Below are 21713 nucleotides of genomic sequence, written 5' to 3'. Positions count from 1 at the left end.
ACCATACTCATCGCCAGCCAGTCACCCCAAACCTTTCACTGTGTGTACCCGGTGCTCTCAAATCCTAAACGACCATGATCTAATGAAAACTTAGCTAGGAGAAACTGCAAGCTTGCTCCCCTTTGCATTGAAAGCAAGGCTTTTTGAAACTCTATGTTCCTGTTTTGAATGTAGTAATGCAAAAGAATTTTCAATTTCTCAGGGCTGCTTTGTGTTCCCCTGGGACTGCACCTTTCACAGTGTCACTGAGACAAAAAAAACAAAAACAAATTACACCTTCTACTTAGGCTTTTGGATAAAAATTGTTTTTAGGGACATTTTCTTTGTTCCTATTTTCTTTGGCCCTGAGTGGGGAATATATTCACTGTTGTGTGTTTTTTCATTGAAATTTGAAACTATATCTTAGAAAAAAGAAAAAGAAATATTCTCTCCTCAGTTCTGCATTGAAAAGGGCTTGTAAAATCACGGTGGCATGTCAGGGCTCTCCGCAGGCCACTGTGTGCCCTCCACCCCCTGGCAGGTGCCAAGCTGAGGCAGGAATCAGGCACACTTGCTGACGCACTCCAGCAGCTCCATCCGGATGGCAATTCGGACGTGCCAGCCCAGCGGGATCAGCCGGATGAAGCGGGAAATGATGGGGGGCCGCAGAAGATTCTGGACTGTGGAGGTTCGGTCTGAGTTTCCGTAGAAGACCTAAAGAGAGGGGTGAAATCCGGTCACCTGTCCCCATCATATCAGAGGCAAAAGGAAGAATGATTCCTTTCTGGAGGTGGCTCCAACTTGTAACTGGAAAAATCTCAGAAAGTGGTTAAAGTGCAAAGAATTAGAGACTCCCAAAATCTGACTTTGAGTAGTTGTTAGCACCTACACTCTCTGGGCATTTCTGAGTCTCTATATGGGGACATCTTGAACTGTAACATCCAGTGTGGTACTCAGTAGCCACATGTGGCTATTTAAATTTAAATGAATTAAAATTAGACAGCAGTTCGCTTCCTCAGTCATACTAGCCACACACCATGCAAGTGCTCAACAGCTAAGGTGATCAGTGGCTGCCATATTGGACACTGCAGACAGTAATGTTTCCATCCTGGCAAAAAATTCTATTGGATGTCTCTGATAAAAAATGCCTCCTGATTCTTATCACCAATTCTGTGTTTTAATCCTTTGCATTTTGACAAGAATTTTGAAAAGGACCACATCACACAAGAGGAATGCTCCCACGTTCCAAAGGAACTAAAGTGGGGCTCAAGTAAAAACATGAGCTGGTTCTGCAGTTGTGAGCCAAAGCTTAATTGTGTGTCTCTACACCGACACAAATAGCAAGTACTTTCTAGACTTGGAAATGTTTTTAAAAAGAAAAAGACACAAACAAGAAGGAAGATTCTGGAAGGAAGAGGGCAGTGCCCAGAGAGAAAAACGGTTTGTTTGTGGTTTGGGGGCTATCACATGGCATAATGTGGTGGCCGGAACATAAAAAGATGCCATGGATGTCATTCTTTGCACTCTTTCCAGAGTCAGAATGCTCTGCCTGGTGACGCCGGGACATTTCATTCCCTGCTGGTATTATCTTCGGAAAACATCTGACTGCCACATTGGCTCCACCCACCCACAAAACAAGAAGGACCTCCTCTGCTATGATCTTACCTTTCTTCCCAATAACAACACCCCACAGCCCCTTTTCTAAGCTGTTTGCCCTCAAACCTATTCAAGCCAGGAGCCAGATGAAGAGGGAGAATAGAACAGTCTCCTCCAGATGGCACAAGTGCCCGGATGGAAGGCTTCTCTGCAAAGAACTGTCAAGGTCTCCAGAAGCACAAACAGGGCTTAAAAAAGAATGCTCCTATCTTTTTGGAAAGCCAATGAATAAGAACAAAAATGTAATAAAATGTCCAAGTGTCGAGATGGTTTTTTCCTATTGTGTTCAAATTCCTTAAAATCTCAACCCATGAACAGTCTTACTGTACATATTGTCATCAGAGAATACAAATTCTGACTTTCAGCTGCATGTGTCTATGTAACCTGATTAAATGTCCAAAATAGCTGGGGGAAGTCCTCACTCTCAGACGAAAGGACAGTTAACATTTCCAAATAGCTAGTACATTTTTTATTCATCATAAATCTACATTATATGTATGTGTGTGTGTATGTGTATATATATTCAAGAGCCCACTGTGTTTAGTCTATGGGAAATGAGACGCATTTTGGCGCTGAGAGATTAGTGGCATATAAGGTTGCTCAAAGGTTTATGGGCCTCTGCCCTGCTAGAGTTGAGCTAACCATTTCCGTAGTTTCCTGGCTAATTTACTGGGTTGTCCAAAGCTTCCCAGCTGTCAGTCTCAATCATAGTAAGGAGAGGTCGTATCTACATCAATGAACCGGGACCTACCCTCATCAGTAATAGATCAAGTCAGACCCATGCAGCAAAGTGTTCAGTGGTCCAGTGAGTTTGGAATAGTCCAAATGGCCGGCTTTGATTATTCAAGCAACTATATGCTGATATGAGAATTCAGACAGATTTCTTTCGCACACAAGAATGGCACTCATTTGCAAACAAACTGCTACATAGGCACCCGGGATATAGAAAGACACCCGCCTCGTGGTCAGAGAGCAGGTCATGACTCCCCATGCCTTGGGGTCAATGCTCTGAGAGAGGGCAGCGACAGAAATATAGGGACAGTAGCGGGACAAGAGTCCCAGAGACTGTGAGCTGAAGGTGGTTTGGAGTACACCTGACTTACCCGGTTGTTTCCGGTCTGGTCCTTATAGTAAATCCAGTTCAGGCTCTCATCGGTCCTGTACTGCACACTGTACTTGGTCATCCACTCATCAATGTCACAACGACCCTGGGTGAGGATCCCTGAAATCACCTTGACCTCCTTCAGATCTATCTGTAACCATTGGCTGCTGTCCTGGAACTTGGAGAGCCAGGCACACCTGCCGAAGACACAGCAAATTACTAGGAGCCATTCCCCAGGAGCACCTCCAAGGAGCCTGGAGACGCAGGCTTTTGAGGGGATGCCAACACCTGAAGAGCCCCTGCAAAGCTCGGGCAGTCTGAACTGCAAGGTGCTAAGCACTGACAGGCTTGTCTCCAAGAACTGCCCAGCCTCCGTGATACTTGTGTCATTCTCTCTCTTCCTGCACCTCCACCGCCAGAGGAAAAATCACCAGATTCAACTAATTTGTCAAAGAAATGCCTTCAAATGTAGCTGAAATCACCTTTGGGGCGTGGTTGAGCATGTCTTTCTTCAGTGCACGGCATTGCATCTGCCAGCCCCCTTCCCTTTTCCTTAGTCTCTCCTAAACTTTCTTTCTCCGTGAATCTTTTAATTTCACTCTCTTCATACGTATCTGCGTTTCCTTCAGGTGCTGTCATCCATGGATTTCAGGGAGTGTCTGCCATGTGCAGAACACAGCCGAGTGGCTCTGGCAGGGCTTTTGACAGCAAGCCAATTGAAGGAACTGATTTGTTTGTTTAGCTATATCCTTCATAAATTGTGAAAACCGATAGCTTCCCTCCCCATTTTTTTATTGCGTATTAATTACCGTGTTTCCCCAAAAATAAGACCTAACCAGAAAATAAGCCCTAGCATAATTTTTCAGGTTGACATCCCCTGAACATAAGCCCTAATGCATCTTTTGGAGCAAAAATTAATATAAGACCCTGTCTTATTTTCGGGAAAACATGGTAGCTTCTCAGGACTCAGCCCTTAGTTGCCTTCTCTTCTAATTCCAGACTTGCTCCCTCGGGTGGCTCTGACTTTTTACTTCCATCCCACACCTTTTCTAAATTCTAAATCCTGAGAATCAATTGCTGGCTAGCCAGCTTCTCCCGGATGACTTACAGCATCTCAAATGAAACATGTCCAAAACTCCCGGTTATCCCCACCCCCACCCCTCCTTCCAGTACTGGAATCAACCCCTGCCCTGCCAGCGAACTGAAAGCCATCCGTGGTTCCTTCCTCTGTCACCTCAAATGGCCAATCCATCTATTGGTTCCGGCTCAAATGTTTCTCAAAGTCGTTTATTTCTCTCCATTTCACTGCCACCACTCTAGCCCTCTGTTCTTGTCTGGACAATCACTACAGCTTACCTTGTCTCCCTGGATTACTCTTGTCCCCCCACTAAACAGTTCAAACAGGAGCCAGAAGATTTTTCTTTTAACACCAATCTAATTGTGATACTCCCCAACTTCAAATCTTTTTCTGGCAGAGTCTGCTAATTGTCTCCCAGTAGCCTCTTTCCATCTTCCTTTAGTAAAAGAACCCCTGAGTTTTGTCTGGGCAAATGGCCACCAACTAAGATCACATTTCCCAGTCTCCCTTGCAATCAAGTGAGGTCATCAGATGAAATTCTGGTCAATGGCATATGGGCAGAAATGGCCAACAGGATTATGTTTGTTCAAGGAAACAAAGGAAACATGTGTTCACTCTGCTCTTCTGTTCTCCCTACTGACTAGAATGTGGATGTGACAGAGGAAGCTAGAGCAGCCATCTTGGGCTCCAAGATGGAAGCTTCATGTTAAGGATGACAGAACAACAAGGTAGAAAGGGTCTGGACCTCTGATACCATCCAGCTGCCATAACAACCCTAGACTGCCTAATTCAACTTTTGGATGAGCAAGAAATACACCTCTATGTTAAGTCTCTGTACTTGGGGGCTCTTTGTTACAATAGCACAAACCTGTATTCTAACTAATGCACATTCAGGGGCCTCCTATTATCCCTAAAATAACGACCACAATCCTTAACATGACTTAAAATACCCTGCATGATCTGCCTTCTGCCTGCCTCTCCAGCCCTATCTCACCTGTACTCTAACCTTGCTGGCCTGCTTTACAGTCCCTATCCATGCCTTTGAGGGGTCTTCCCAAGTCAGGGCCCTTGCACCTGCTATACCCTGTGCTCCCCTCATCTGGCCAACTGTCTCAAGTTAAATACTTTTTCTTAGAAAGCCCTTCCCTGGTGCTTCAAATAGACTTCCTTCTCCATCTCCTCCACAGCACTCATCACATTACTAAATGATCGGTTGTGTGATTATGTGCTTAGAATCCGTCTCCCCTTCTAAACTGTGTTCTTCTAGAAGGCCAGGACTTCATGAAAGGTATTCGATCTATACTTGTTGAGTAACTAAGTGCATTCTGTGTCACTCATTTATTACAGAGACCTACTTTTTCAAATCACATGATAAAAAACAAAAGTTGCCTGCGCCGCCGGCCTGCTTACCCAAAGCCTTGACTGTTGAGCCGGGCCTTGTTGGCGGTCCACAAGGAATACCAGCCTACATACTGCTCCGGATTGGAGCAGGTGACCTGGTCTGGTGTAACCTCCCCTGACTCGAAACCCAGAGGCTTATGATAGGGGCATTCTGGGAAAGGAAAAACAATGCTCATTAAAACATCCGTATCCCATCACAATGCTCAACAAACACGATATGACTGAAATGATGTTTAAAGATGAAGTAAAGGGATTGTCATGGAGACTCACAACATTCATAAAAACAGAGGGAAGTGGTTCTATGGCAACCTTACTCTGGTGTGTATGGGGGGGGTAGTTTTGAGAATACTTCACCTTCTCCACAAACTTAGAGACCTAAAACCAAGAAGTTCACCGTGAAATATCATACTTAAATGCCAAACTCTTTATTTTCCTCATTAACACAGGTTTAGCCATTCTGTGTGATGACATCAGGGTCCCTAATTTGTCTTCAGGCAGCATATGATGGCAATTAAAAGACCAAAACCATGGTGAGAGGCAACAAGGGCAATTATATATTGAGACTGACTTCCCACTTGTAAATTGCAGTTTTCTCACTAGTCTAATGAAAAATAAAAAAGGGTGAAATGTGCCTGCATGACTGTTGAATAAGGAACAGTTGAAAGAAACTGCTTTTCCCAAATAAGAATAGCCAAAGCTGATTCTTATCTGTTAATTGTCTGCTGCTTTTCATGTATTTCTTCTCACATTTAGTGTTGTCTTATCTGGTCAGAGACTGCCAATTGCCAACTCAGTATCCATTGTCCCCTTCTTTTTGACTAAAGAAACCTAATTTTGTGGGGGGCAGCAATGTGACCAGCTAAAACAAATCTTTCCCAGCCTCTCTTGCATTTAGAAGTGACCACATAGGGGCGGCCGGTTAGCTCGGTTGGAGCTCGGTGCTCTTAACAACAAGGTTGCCAGTTCGATCCCCACATGGGCCACTGTGAGCTGCACCCTCCACAACTAGATTGAAGCAACTACTTGACTTGGAGCTGATGGGTCCTGGAAAAACACACTTAAAATAAATAAAAGTTTGTCATGTGGGGATCTCTGGTCCCGCACAAGAACACAGTATATGGTCAGTCCAAAAAGGAACACCCACAGAGCCACAGATATGGGAGTCAAAGCACTATAGTCTCGCTGGAGGCTGGGTTGGAGACACAGGAAGCAGGAGCCACACGATCCACAATCTGCTGTCCGCTTCTCTGCCAACCAACCGACCGACACCCTACTGTAGCCACGGCGGTTATATTAGTGGCTAATGGCTAACTGTTAACAGGTGATGGGCTCCCAGCCACAGCTGATGGCCACCTAAGAACCGAGCCAGCACCTTTCCAAGTGAGGCCGAGAGCCTGGAAACTGCTCTCTGGGGCTCTGTCCTCACAAAGTTAAAAAAAAGAAGTGAGCACATAACACAATTTCTGATCAGTGAGACATAAGAGGATGTCGGCTGGGTATTTCTGATCAAGTTTTGCTTCTTTCTTCCTGTTGCCTAGGGCGAAGACCTGATGGCTGGTGCAACAGTAGCTATCTTGCACCTCGAGGTAAGTAAGGCCAAGAGAACTGTCGAGATTTCAGCCCTGATATCCGTAAGCAACTCCCTACCCCTAGTCTTTTTACCATGTGAGTCAAAACAAAGCTAATTCAATAAGGCCACTGTTTAGGGGGCCTCTTATTTATAACCAAACCCCGTTTCTCACGGAATTTCTATAGAAGACAATGATAAACTTATGCAAATACATTCTCCCAGTTTTCTGATTGTAAATGATAAACTTCAAGTAAGGTAAATCAAATGATTTTGTCCATGTGTAAATCTGAGTTCAGATTGAAGAGCTGAACATATTTATTGGGGCATCATTACCTTCAACAGTAAAATGAATGTTGAGGTCTTCTGAGAGAATGATTTTCGGAAGTCAATGAAACTGAATGAAGCATGCAAAAGCTTGACCGCCATCCTGAGGCTCCAGATTGCAGGCAGGGACAGCGACCGTGTTTCTCCGAAGACAAGACCTAGCCTGACCAGCAGCTCGAATGCGTCTTTTGGAGCAAAAATTAATATAAAACCCGGTCTTATCGTATAAGACCTGTTCTTATATTAAAATGAGACCGGGTCTTATATTACTTTTTGCTCCAAAAGACGCATTAGAGCTGATGGTCCGGCTAGGTCTTATTTTCGGGGAAACATGGTATGCCCTGCCCCCAGAGGCTGAAGACAAACTGCTTTTCTGCCCAATGCACCAAAAAAATAGGTCCAACCCTCACCAGTACCTATAACTCAATGGGGCTCGGGGTGAGGGGGATAGCATTTGTTTATCAAGTACTGGAGGCTTCGGGGGACCTATTAAAATAATATTATACTTTTTAAAAACCACAAAATAATATCAGCTCCTGGGAAAGAGAACAGGAACCCTTTATGGGCTGTGTGCTCATGCCTTCTGTGGTGGAAGGATCAGGAGGCCTTGTTAAGAATTCAGTTTCCAGGATTCCACCCCCAGAGCGGCCGCATTTTTAACAAGCACACTTTCAAAGTGCACTTTGAAAACTTTGGCCTGCCCGGAAAGGCGTTTTGTTGGCTGGCAGATTCAGGGGGGCCTAGTGCCCATGGCCTTGGAGTCTCCTCCAGCTCCTCAACTCCACTCCAACCTGGAAAACAAGCTTGTAACACCAGAAGGCGGGACAAGGCCCCAATGTCAGAGAGGTAGGTTTCAGCTGAGCCTCAGTCATTGCTTAAATTCTAACTGCGGATGTCTCTGGGGCCTCTCCATCTGGAACCTCCCTTTTCTTGCTCTAGGGCCATCAGCCCGGAGGGAGGGGGCAAGGTGGAAGGAAAAGCCATCGCCACCTCTCCCAGTTGCCTTATTGGCATTCTGATCTTTCTATGTTTCCGCCTCACATCTCGTTTACCATTTCTTCCCAATTAGCCCATCTAATAGTTAAGAGTGGGCTGTTGATCTGCAGAGACCTGGCCAGTGGCAATGGCCTTGGAGGCCTGTGAGGGCTTTTCCAGACAAGGATCCTACCCATACTCTTCTGAGGAGGTGATGGTCTCACTATCCCCATGGTTTCAGCTCTGGAAGCCAATGCCTGACTCTCAGGCCCTGAGCCTCCTACAACCCTTTGGGTATTTTCCAGGTGAGCAGTGCCATCTGGGTGAAACAAAGGTGCTTCACACCCATATGGACACCCATCAGTGTCCAAATCCCAAGCCTGCCCCCGTCCAGTGCTCCTGTCTGGAGGCACTGGCACCTCCAGCTACCCAGCTGCTAACCAGAAACCTGGTGATTTGGCCCAGGGCACAAAGCAGAGACTCTCCGATGGTTCTCAGCCTAGGCATCAACCAGGGAATTGCAGAATTGCTGACGTTCATGCCACGCCCCAAGAGATTCTGATGTCATTGGTCTGGGGCAGGACGTGGGCATGGGGTAAAGCTGCAGGTGATTGTAATGGGCAGCCAAAGTCAGAACACCTGCTTAGAGCCAGTGCGACCTGGGATTGGATCCCATTCTCCCTCTGCGTGAGTTTAGGCACAAGCTGCTTAATGTCTCTGGGTCTCAGTTTTCTCATCTATGAAATGAGCACAAGAGTAGAACCTACCTCCATAAATTTGCTGTGGGATGGCATGAAATAACCTCTGTAGGGCCTGGCTAGAAAGCAGCAGCTCATATTGGTGGAAAAGGGTGAAGTCGTGAGAATATATTGATGTCTTCTTGAGTTTTGCATGTTTGTTTTTTTGGTGAAGAGTCACGAGGGAAGAAATCTAAAACCCCTGCTCCCCCCCACTCTGTCCTGCCCCCATCATCTCCCTGAGAAGGAAGCCAGCTTCATGTTTCCACAGGTTTGGGCTCTTCTTGCCCCAGGATGGAATAAGCTGTGTGCACATGTATGTGACTTGAGAGAGTAGCCTGTTGACAGCACAACACCTCCGAGGCTTAAGGATTTGGAAGTTCTAGGCCTCGACCAGAATCAGCTGATTGTCCCAGAGGAGGAGGTGGCCAAAGGCTCTGGGCTTTGACTCTTTGGGTGTGGAGCTTATGGTAGGGAACTGAGCTGAAGAGGGAAATGGTTCCCGTAAGGGGCTGGACCAGGGATGGGGCCTGGGAGTCCTGAGCTGTGGAAACCGTCAGGAAACTTGGGGAGGCCCCAGGATGAGCTTGTTTCAAAGGGAGAAGATGTCAACCTTCACATAGGGCTGTGGGCCACGCAAGGAAACTGCCACCCAGCCTGAGCCTAGGCCCTGCCCCAGACAGCCCTTGCAAGCCTGTAGGGGTTCCTGTTGTCCAAAGGGGAGAGGAAGGACCTTCAACAATCCTGTCTGTAGACTCCTCAAAGGCCATGACAAAGGAGGCCTCAAACTGGAGTTACTTGAACTTGGAAAAATGGAAAATGTAACATTTCTTGTGCTCTGTGTTCTGTGGAGTGAATGGCACTGCAGTTACTTTATTATTTTTCCTGACTCCTCCTTTCCCCCTTTCCTCCTCCTTCTATGGTCCTGGCTGAGCGCCCTTCAGGTTCTCATGCAGGCCTGGAGGCCTTCCCTTGAGGCTGTTCCCTCTGCCTGTGACACTCCTGTCCCCTCTTTTCGCCCTTCACCTGGACACCTCTACTCATCCTTCAGATCTCTGCCCACCCTGAGCTGAGTAAAGGATTCCAGGTGCCGTCTTCCCATGTACCCTATACCTGTAACTAATGCCTCCTCCTGTGATTATTTGTCAGCACCCTTGGTCTGTCTTGCTCACCATTGTATCCTCTGAGCCCAGCAGCAGAGGGCCTGCGCACGCTGGGCACTCCATAAATATTGATCAGATGGGTCAACAAAGGGATAAACCAACATCATCACCCCCTCTTGGGTGGCCCCTGGGGATAAGCAGAGAAAATGGCAAGACAGGAAGCAGAGAGCTCAGGGATGAAGTGGGAGTTCACTGGCCGAGAGAACTCCCACTGGCCTATGTCTATACTCATTTTACTCTTAAGGAAAAACGTGCATTCTCTGTGGCACACGTGGCTCCTCCGAGCAATGATTTGATAATTAGATGGTGAAGGTGTCTTCATAATGTACTGCTAATCCAGACTCTAGATCCTTAACGTACTAGCCTTTCTTATTCAGTAAGTAATTTCTCAATTTGTAAGCATGAAGGCCAGACATGCTTATAAGGAATGTTAACCTAAAGGAACACAAAGAGAGTTCAGGGACATTCTTGTCAAGAGAGACATGAATTTTACTATGCACACGTGTTAGACTTCAATATCTATGATGATGTAGTAGAATATAGAAGAATGTTCATAGAAGAACGGAGTATATTTTTGAATATAATATAGAAATATAAAATCTAGACTAAAAGTAAAGCACTGAGTTATTGGATTTCTTAGACTTTGATCCCTCCCCTATCCTATTCTCACCTCTCAGGGTGCCGAGGTCATCTTGGCTCAACTGTGGAAAAGACAGACCTTTGAGTATTTTTAATAGCATTAAGCTGAAGATTAGAAGGCCATAATGCACCTAGCCAGTCACCTCTGCTCTGTGGGTGGGGCCCCTGGGCGGTAAGAGCCAGTGTGCACCTGGGAGCTCCTCTAGGCAGCTCTGAGTGACCTTGTCCTTCTGTGCTTTCTAGACTCTTCTTCCCGCCTAAGTCAGACCCTGCTGGAAGCGTTGAATCTCAGGGTCCAGAGAGACCAAGGACAGCTCTGGAGGTTCCAATGAGGAGCTGAGGCACTGATGGGCTAGTTACTTCCGGAAGGTTGTGGCTAGTTCTGATTCCCTGAATTTTGCCTTTTATGGAAAAGCCAATTAACACCAACGAATCAACCATATAACACTAAGGTTGTATGTTTTTGTTGTTTTGTTTTTCTTCCTGGAACTATCTGTGTTATTAACAAAACAACCAAAAACAGTGGGAGAGAGGAGAACACTTAAGCTAAAGAATTTCTGATTTCGGAACTTGTAGTTCATGGCAGCTGCGTAGGGGAGAGAGCACATTCTTCAAACACACAGACCTCCTCAGCATCACAGTTGATTGGATCAATGAATCAAATCTGCATAAATAATCTCTTTTCAATTTCTTCTTAAAAAGAACTTCCTTGGAATGGAATTCCAGTAGGCCTCCTGTCTCTCGTGAAGAGAACATTTGTTTCACTAAATGGCAAACTCCTTCAGGGTGGAGACAATGCCTTCGGTTTTGTCTCCCCATTCGTGCCTGGCACATAATAGGCACATGATAAAAGGGGGTGGGATTCTAAATGGATTATTAAGGAGGGTGCTTCAATATTGACCGGGCAGATCGCACAAACACATCATGGCTGCAGCAGCTCACGGCAGGCATGGTGCACAGTCGGACGCCCCTTGGGAGAAGCACACGGAACTAAACAGTGTTTATTGCTTTCCTCACTACCGGGACCCCACTGTTCCCTTCCAGAAAGCTTAGTTCAGAACTGACTTCCTACCCCTTTAGGAAATAGGAGGCAGTAAAAGCCCTTGTAGACTCCCCCTTTTCCTCCCCCACAATTTGCTATTTTAATGCAAATTTAATGAAATAGTGAAGAGAAGCTCACACACATGCTCACCGACCTGTCTCTCCTGGAGCTATTATTAGGCAATTAGGTAAACTGGATGACGGTTGCATGGCACCATCATAATCCTGGAGATAGGTGGCAAGGATGGTTTCATGCAAAAGAGGAGCCACAGAAAGGGCTGGGTGTTGCAAATATTTGTGGGGCCACCCCAGCCTCTGAAAGTCTCAGTGTAAGCTCTTAGGAAGCAGGAAGTGAAGGAACTACACTTTGTCAGGTACAACACAAGATGCTTTAATGCCTCATGTGATTTATTCCTCATAACAACTCCTTAGAGCAGGGATGGGCAAACTGTGGCCCTTAGGTCAAATATGGTTCTCTGCCTGTTTTTGTAAATAAAGTTTTATTAGCACACAGACACACATATACATTTACATATTTTCTATGGCTGTTTTCCAGCAACAATGACAGAATTGAGGAGTTGAGACTGCATGGCCCACAAAGCCACAAATACTTACTGTCCGGTCCTTTATGGACAGTTTGCGGGCCCCTGCCTTAGAGGAAGGTAGCCATTCACATGTCAGGAAAAGCCATGTTATTCTGCAGAACAAACCGTCCTGGAAATTTTAGAGGCTTAACACAACAAAGGCTCATTTTCCACTCAGGTGACTTGGCCATTGTGGGTCGGCAGGAGGTTCTGCTCCTCCTCCTGGCACCCAGGCTGAGAGACAAGCCACTTTCTGAAGCAGGGAAAGGGAGAGCCGGTGAGTTGAGTACCAGCCCTTAAATGCCTCATTTCAGAAGAGACACTGCTCACAACTGCTCATATGATACCGCCTGACTGCAAGGGGGCTGGAATGTGGGGAAGCATATGGTCATTTGGTGAGCGATGGATATCCAGGCAGAGTATTACCTCCATTTGACGGAAAAAGGCCAAAGCGGGAGTCCCAGAGTTAATTAAGAAGTGACCCAGCCAGGATTCTAACTCTGGTCTTTTGGGCTCGAAAGCCTATGCTCTTCTCAAAACCCCGTGCCGCCTACCATTACTTTAAATATTTTCAATTAATTGTCCATGCATCTCTTTCATTGAAAGTTAGGTCTCTTTTTACCATCTCACCCAGGTCAAGGAGAGATCTAGGAAGCTATTCTGAATGATGACATCAGAGCAGTTTATTGGAGCAGTGGCTATGTGAGATTTGAAGCTCAGAGACTGATGGGAGAAAACCCAGAGTGTGGCATTCAGGGGGTTTAACAGCTGGGTTGAAAGAAAGAGGAGAAACAGGTGTTCCCTAGGACACTCCAAGGATCTGGCCCCAAGGAGAGGGGACACTCACCTGGTATACAGTCTAAGGAGGTGGCACCCGCAGACCACAGGGCATTGGCGCCTCCTTGGCAATCGCACTTGCACGCTTTGTGATACCAGGGGTCCTCGCCCTCATCCTGTGGGAAGCCAGAGAGGCAGGAGTGTCAGAAAGTCACGGTCAAAGGTAACCGTGGTTAGCACTACTGGAAAATCTTGTATTCAAAAACCTTGCTTATTCGTTACTATTGTCTATAGCTGCTTTCACACTACAACAGCACAATTGAATTATTAATCCAGCTTTAATGCACACAATCACCCCTCATGTTTGAGTCTAGATACACAAATATCTGCCACTGTGGGTGACCAGCTAATAATCTCACAGACACACCCATGTAGAGGGCAAAGTTCACCCCATTATAGTTGCCTTCAGGGGCTTGGGGAGCCCCCATCCAAGCTTGGGCTCCTCACGTCCCCTGGAGGTCCCTCTCAGGATCCAGTTTTAGAAGGTACTGGATTCCTGGTTACACCATCTGAATTAAAACTTGGTTTACTTGCACTCTCTCATGAAAACACCAGTCTTGGCACTTACCCAGATAAAATGTGCTATTGCCACCACCAGAAAAAAAAAAATTCCTTTAAAAATACATTTCTTTTTAAAAAGTGATAATCCTATACATCATTTTTGGCTAAGAAAATCTTCAAACACAGTATCCCTGTAAATGCCAGCCTTCTTACTGGAACATACCTCAGTAGATGATAATCCCAGCGTGGCTAAGCGAGAGGATAAGAGAGGAAAAATGAAGTTAAAAAAAGAAAATTTCAACGTAATGAGTCAATACGTAGAAAAGTGAAATGAAAAGTCACATAAAAATTAACAAAGGCCCTCCTGGAAGAAGTCAAACTAAGTAACTATGTGTCAGGAGAGACATTCACAGATGTTGAGAAACTAGGGGCAGTAAAATTACACAGAAAGACAAGACTAATTAGTATTATTTTTGTTCATTTTAGAATTTTGGAAAATACATTAATGTGGCAAAGTGTGTGTGGGGGGAGGAAGCACCTATTTTTTTTTTTACCACTGAGCAACACTCACTATTAATATCTAAGTGTAAATCTTTCCCATCTTTTTTCTATGCATATTTTTAAAAACTCACTCACGCACCTACTATCTAAGCAATGTTTACAGCATTCCTTTTCCACTTGACATTAGCAGCGAGAGTTTCTCCCTTTATTTACTGACTTGTCATCACCCTCATCATCATCACCATCATCATCCCTAGTGTCTGCTGAATGTGCTATTCAGGAGTTGATTCTCAAGTCCCCCACTGTGACACATTTTGGGGATTTAGGGTGAGGACATTGTTTAGGAAATCTTTTTTAGGTTTGTCTTTTATGTACAGGAGTAGAATGGATACTGGTGGTAGATTCACACAGTGGAAGACTACAATGCAATGCTAAAGTGGACATACCATATGAATCCATTTTAAATACACAAAAACAGGCCCAAGTAATCTATGCTGCTAGACATTAGGGTCCTGGTTACACTCTGGGTGGGGAGTGGCAGGGAGGAAGCCAAGGGAGGGTGCCTAGGGGGCTGGTAATGTTCTGTGACTTGATCTGAGTGCTGGTTACTTGGGTGTGTTTAGTGGTGAAAATTCACTGAGCTGTACACTTACCTGTACTGCTCTGTATATTATTCTTAAGTAAATGTATGTATGCTGTACTTCAAAAAAAATCTTTTTAAAAAACCGAACTCATTACATCCTTCCTCAGATTGTTCTTCTCCTTTCTCTATTTCTTATCCTACTGAATGGCTCCACTGTCCACCTACCACCCCTTCCAGAAACGTGGGACTCCTTCTAGTTGCCTCTTTTTCCTAACCGCCCACATCCAGTGTCTACCAAGGGCCTTCTTTTCCTTCTGCCCCCACTGCCACTTCCTGTGTTAGGCCCCACCCTCTCGCCCCTAGATTCTTTCCCTGCGAAAGAGAGACCTTGCCTCCCCAATCCTTCATGCTGCCAAGGGAATGGAATGCAAACCTGATTGTATCACTTTCCTGCCAAACCCTTTGGTGGGTCTCCACTGCCAGGGTTTGAGTTCCACCTCTGATATTCTTAGTTGTATGACTGCATCTCTCCATTTCCTCATCCCTGAAATAGGTATAATAACAATGTGTCTTTCATGGCGTCACTTTGACCTATCTCCTGCCTACCTATCCAAATTTATCATTTGCACTGTACGACTTGCAATTCATCAAGTGTGCCAGGCTGTTTCTTTCCTCCTGCCTTTGTCGGTATGATTTCTTGGCCTCAAGTGCTTCTGCAACCAACTTTTCTGCCTGCTTCTCCCCTTCCCTATGAAGAAGACTTTTTCTGTCCCTCTTGTAGAACTTACCACCTGCTCTGTCCTTTGTGTCCCACCTCTTTCTTGTCTATAGGTTTATCGAAGCACCTGTACAATTATAAAAATTGATAGAAAAGATAGCTGATAATGACTGGTCCCAAAACATTCATTCATTCGTTAATATTCATTGAGCATCTACTATATTCCAAGCCCAGCTTTAGGTGCTGAGGATAAAAGTGAACAAAACAGGGAAAAACACCTCCCCTCACAGAACTTATAATCTAATATGGGGGAGTGGGAGCAAAAAGAAAGAACGAATGAATGAAGTGTAAAAGCCCTCAGGGGGGTGACTTGGCATGTCATCCAGGGGACAGATGATGGTGGCTGGCCCAGGATGGTGGCAGTGGAGGTAATGAGAAGTGGCTGCACAATGGGATTTATAGATGATGTAATACAGAATTGTACACCTGAAATCTACGTAATTTTACTAACAATTGTCACCCAAATAAATAAATAGATAAATAAATAAGAAGTGGCTGGATTCTGACCGTCTTTGGAAGGTGGTGCCAACAGGATTTGCTGACATATGATGTGGGTGTGAAAGAATGAGAGGCCTGAGGCCTGAGTGACTGGGAGAATAGAGCTACCATTTACTGGGGGAGCAGAAGGTTCCAGGAGAAGCAGGGATTTGTGGGCAATGAGGTAAAGCTGTTCGGTTTGAGAGGCCAATGGAACACCCAAAAGTTGAGGTTGAATGGGCAGCTGGCTGGAAACTTCTGGAACTCGGGAAAGTCCAGCTAGGCTCCTCACAGTTCATGTGTACATAAACCCATAGCCTCAGTCCCGCAGCTGTTCCCCAAGAACTGTGAAGTAGATGAACAATTGGCATCTACTTGATTTGGGAGCTGTTAATCCAGAAGGCACTCAGTTCTAGCTCCATCTTCAAGAAAATCTGGGGACAGCCGAAATGCTGAAAGGCCCTATAAGTTGGGCGAACATCAACTGTGTTAAGACCCTCTTTTGGGAGGACCAAGGATGAGGTAAGTCGGTCATTGACAACGTGTCCTTAATAACCAATCAATTTGGCCCAGAGGCGGGGTCTGTTACTGAAGAGGGTCCATGCAGCAGCAGCAACTGAGCAAACCCAGAGTTCAAATGAGGCTAAGGACCCATCTAATTGCCTTTTGCATTACCTGGGTCCAGGGCTGGGCCCTGGAGAGGCTCCGCATTCTGCAGAAACAAAGCAGAAGGCATAAAGGAAAGGGCCGTCTATCTGAGGAGAGAAAGAGACCGAAGAGGAGGTCTGGTTTCAGAGCCAATTCCTGTGCTCACTCAGACACTGGGCAGATTTCTGGCATTTTTCACCTCCCAGGCTCTCCTCCCAGAAAGCCTTTGTCTGCAGGCAGCCTGGGGTTCTGAGGCAGCCGATCCTTATGGAAATGAGCAGGGAGAGGAGGAATAACAAGCATTTTACAGGAAAAGCTGTCAGCAAGGGAGCAGCAAAATGATTTAATCACCCAAAAAGCTGGCGAATAAAAGCAAAAGTATGTTTGACTACATTTCATAATACCAGAAAATAACACTGTTGGAATGAGCAAAAGAAAACAGGTCAGCCTTTAAAGGAAAAAGAGTAAAAGGTTTAGATTATGTGGTTGTGGATTTTTCTCCCTATTGGGATTGTTTTCTCCATTCCTCCACAGGTTAACAATTTCCACTGGAGTGTCTGAGGTGTCTGCCACTCACCAATCTTAGAGTCATGCAATATGGGCTCATTCTGCCCTTTTGCGCAAAGGGCCACTCCATGGGGAAGCCCTTGTTACCACAGCAAGGAAATAAATCCAGGCATGCCTATTTCTCGAAATGTACCTTGCAAGCCCAAGAGGAAAAGCGCACATTAGATGGACATAGGGAAGACTATTTTAGTCTCTTTGATTGGATGTCACTAAACCCAGAGCTTTCCTTCCCATTAAAACAGAGGAGGCCGAGGAGAAAAGCATAAAATTATGAATGATTAAAAAGTGTCCGTAACCAGCTTCTAATCTACTTGAGAAACAAGAATAAGACACGAGAGAAAAACAGCAGGCTGTAATAATGTCCCTCTCCTTGAAGAAGAAAGAAGGAAATTGCTTCTGGTGTGAAAGTGTTACTATTTTAAGCGACAGGCATATTCATGGATAAATCTGTTATCTGTACCTGCTTCAACACAGATGAACCTCAAAAACATATGCTACGTGACAGATGAAAGACCGTATGTTACATGATTCCATTTAAGTGAAATGTCTCGAATAGGCAAATTGATAGAGACAAAAAGGAGATCAGTGGTTGTCAGAGACTGGGATTAGGGAGTAATGTGGAGTGAGTGCTTAATGTCTGTGGGAGTCTTTTTCGGATGATGAAAATATTCTAAAATTAGATTGTGTGCTCCACAAATCTGTTAATATACTAAAAACCATTGAATTGCACACTTTAAATGGGTGAATTTAATGGTATGTAAATTACATCTCAAGAAAGCTGCTTTGAAAAAAATCTGTTATCCCCGATGGTTGACACACCTGAAAAGAGGACACACTCCCATGTAAGATGAAGCTTGGTGATTTTTTAAAAAATGTATAATAACCATGACCAAGTAATGGACTGATTGAATACGATGGATGTTTTTAAAATCATCATTGGCATTGAATCCAAAATGTACAATATAAGATAAATAGAAGCCGGCTTCAGTTATAAAATGTAAGTAGTGCTTTACTCTGGTGATTTGTGCATTCCCAAATGAACCTTCATCCAATGCATAAGTGCAGTCAATCCATTTACCTTATTTCACTGTAATAAGGAGCCACTGCCACGGTGGAATAGAAATAGCAGAGTAAATTAGACAAAGAACCTTTGTCTTCAGGTTCCCAGTTGTGCAATAGAATACATCTTTCCCATGTGCATTGTGCAGTATTTCTCTATCTGGATTGTAAGCTGATTCAGTGCAACAATCGTATCCTATATTTTTTCTCTGTCTCCTAGAGCATCCCTTTAGCTCAGGGTAGAGCACTGGCCATTTTTGGCTGGCTGGTTTCCTTCCACGCCATATGAGGGTGGAGGGCCTGGGTAAGGTAAGAGAATTTAAGCTTCTCAAGCCTACCTGCTGGACCACATTCCGTTTCACCTGGACAGATGGGATTCTTTGTGTGGAAATTTCTGGAGCTCCCCAGCCATACACAAGGATTGGTAAGCAATAGAACAGGAAAGAGTGCTATGCTCTGTGCGTCCTGACAGCGTGCCTTTTGTTGCAGATATTCCCCGAATGAGCAGGTCTAATTTAAAAATAGGCTGGTAAACATTTATAGGATTTCTTCGCATTTGGGGGTCACAGGGTAGGGTTGTTAGACTCAACACTGAGGAAGCAACAAGGAACCGCCCAGCGTGTCAAATTCTTACACAGTGTTTGGCCCATAGCAGGTACTCAGGGATGGGTTCTTGAATGAACAGGCAAACGAATGAATGGATGAATGAATCTCAATGCCAATCACAAACCGAAATCTGAGGGTGGGCCCTGTGGATATCTGAGAACCAGGGGTATTGGGATCTAAGCCTTGAAAGGCTGTTTAGATTTTCTTGCTGAGGAAAGGGCAAGGAGTAAGGGGAAAACAACGAAACCCCAAAAGCATCTTAAAGTATTAAGAGTTACTGGATAAGTTGCTGACTCTTAATTGCAAGGGGGAAAAAACAGGCAATTAGTCTAAATGATCTCTACTTAGAAACGTATTTGAGTTTGCAAAATGACCCTAGGATTATTTCTTTACAAGTCTTTCTAAATGCTGAGAAATATGACTAACAAAAGTCAGGAGACTGGAGAATCATGAAAGTGAGTGCTCTACCAATAAAATATGAGAGGGTAGAGAGGAGAATGATTTAAACCAGGAATTCTGACTCTATTTGTGTGAATTTTGTCATGTCTGTCTACCAGGTCATTTGCAGAGTGGCGAGGCCTCCTCCTTGTTCTCCTTATTTCTTTCTTGTAACACACGTAAATACCCAGTGGCCACAAAGAAGACATTCAACCAATTTTTAACATCCAGAATAAACCTAAAAACAAATTCTGAGGTGACGGGTCCTTGAGAGTTGAGAGAGGCATGAAAGAGTATTATTCCAAAGATTGAGAATTTAAAAGTTGAATTGGATGACATTTTAGAGATCTGCCTTTAATTTCTACTTATTTAAGCACATTACTCCTGCTAGGGCCATATTTAGCAATTTAAAAATGATTGAGTGTATTGAGTCTTTGGAGATTTCTGACTCTCAGTTGGATTATTCTTTCTATTAGAGTCCAGTGGTATTCAACATGTCATATTAATCCATATTTGAACTAGGGTGACCTCATGTCCCAATTTGCCTAGGACAGTCTTGGTTTACACCTGTTGTCCCAGCAGAATTATTATTAGCATCCTCTTCTACACTCAATAGCGTCCTAGTTTGGAAGATTAGATTCTACAATCACTCTAACTCCTAAAGATTTTCAAGAACACACCATATTTTCTCACTAATTGTTGCAATTTATAGTTATTTTATACAATTTATGAAAACGTTCCTTCTCTCTGACGCATTTTAAGCATCGTTAGAACCTCAGAAGTCTCCTCACAAAATCGGAAAGCCAGTGGTGAGACAAAGAGGAGCACATCCACACAAAGACAGCTGTTGCTCATTAATAGCTCATATTAATTAACATGCCTTGCTCATTAATAATATTTTAATTATTCAGGTTGCACTTCTATTAATCAGCCATATTGTTAATTCAATTGTATTACTAAATATCTAATGAATGCCAGTGGTTGGCTAGCACATACCTTCATAGCCAAAGAGGAGGAAAACCAAGAAGCCGCATATTTTGCGTGGCATTCTCCCCGTGTCCTTGGCTGCAGCCCTCCCTTATCCAAGTGGAGAGCTTCCCCAAGAGCAGGAGCTTAACTTGAGCACTGGCCTCATTAAGCACCTTATTCTGTTTACTTCTTAGGGCTTTGGCTGAGCCCCACCAAGTTAACCCACACAGTTACTTGCCTCAACAAGGAAGTCTCAGAGAAGAATCTAATGTCAACTGAAGTCGGTTTAGCAAAGGAAGATATTGGTTGTATTCTATCTTTAAATGTAAGGGAAGCAGTGGAGGAAAATAGACACTAGAATCGGAAGACCTAGGTCTTAATTCTTTCTCTGCCATCATCTTCTAGTGGGTGACCTTGAGCCATTTCCTGCCAAATAAGCACTAACATTTTTGAGTTCTATGACAATGACATGGATTCCCTTTTTATAAAGCAACTTGGCACCCTGTTCATGCCTATTCACTCAGGAAAATACTAAATTTTGGAGGGAGGAACAGTTACACACAAAGATGTAGATTGCTGTGGCATTTTTAACAAAAAAACGGAAATAATCTACATGACCAAGGTTAGGGGATTCAGTGCAGCAGGTAGGGTTAAGAGCAGATTCCCAAGCCAGACGGGTGCAAATCCTAGCTCAACCACTTGTTATGTGACCCTGAGCAAGTTACTTAAAGTCTCTGCGTTTCAACTTTCTGATCTGTAAAATGGTGATAATAATGCCTATTTCATAGAGTTTGTTTGAGACTTAAATGGGGATTATATGTACATATAATTTTCTATTATGTATAAATTATACATATATTTTAAAATTGTATATTTTATATAAGTTTTATATTATATATAAAGTTCTGGAGAGCTCTTTCACGACATTGTGAATATACTTCACGTTACTGAACTGTACACTTAAAAATAGTTAAGATGGTAAAGAAGAAAGTTAATGAAGTCATTGTAATAACAGGAATAATCACGTGTCATATTCTTGAGTTAGAAAAGGGTGAAAATTTACACACTATATGAGCAAAACTATGTGGAAAAATGCAGACAAAAAGACTGGGTTTCCCCTTCCCTTTTTAGTTCTTGGCCATCACTATCCCACCTTAGCCACCAGGGTCCCAGGCACCTTTCCTTCATTCCTTGTCAAAGATGAAAAAGGCCAATATGAAAAAAAACAATAATACACCTCCAAAACGAAAGTGTAATGAACTGGTAAAGAAGACCAGACAGGAACCAGAGAAATGTTATTCAATCAGCATTTATTGGGTGTCTACAAGCCTGACATTTATTCTGTACTGTGTATGGATTCTTTTTTTTTTCCAGTTGTCCAATTTTATTTATTTTCTAACTAACGAATTAATTAATTATTTAATTTTTCAATTACAGTTGACATTCAATATTATTTTACATTGGTTTCAGGTGTACAGCAGCATAGTGATTAGATATTTA

The 21713-nt window shown here is 44.0% G+C and overlaps 1 protein-coding gene across 1 annotated transcript; it reads right to left on the bottom strand.

The window, feature by feature from the left end:
* Positions 1 to 540: 540 nt before the first annotated feature.
* On the bottom strand, positions 541 to 20292 carry RS1 (retinoschisin 1; the record flags this gene model as incomplete). The annotated part of the gene is made up of 6 exons (XM_081041885.1): positions 541 to 693; positions 2739 to 2934; positions 5226 to 5367; positions 13097 to 13202; positions 13811 to 13836; positions 20241 to 20292. 6 exons carry the CDS (start codon positions 20290 to 20292, stop codon positions 541 to 543), a joined length of 675 nt encoding a protein of 224 aa, XP_080898011.1.
* Positions 20293 to 21713: the final 1421 nt, after the last annotated feature.

Source organism: Rhinolophus hipposideros, assembly GCF_964194185.1.
Source record: "Rhinolophus hipposideros genome assembly, chromosome: X".
NCBI lineage: Eukaryota > Metazoa > Chordata > Mammalia > Chiroptera > Rhinolophidae > Rhinolophus > Rhinolophus hipposideros.
The sequence above is the reverse complement of the archived record's forward strand: the minus strand, read 5'-3'. Positions and strand labels throughout refer to the sequence as shown.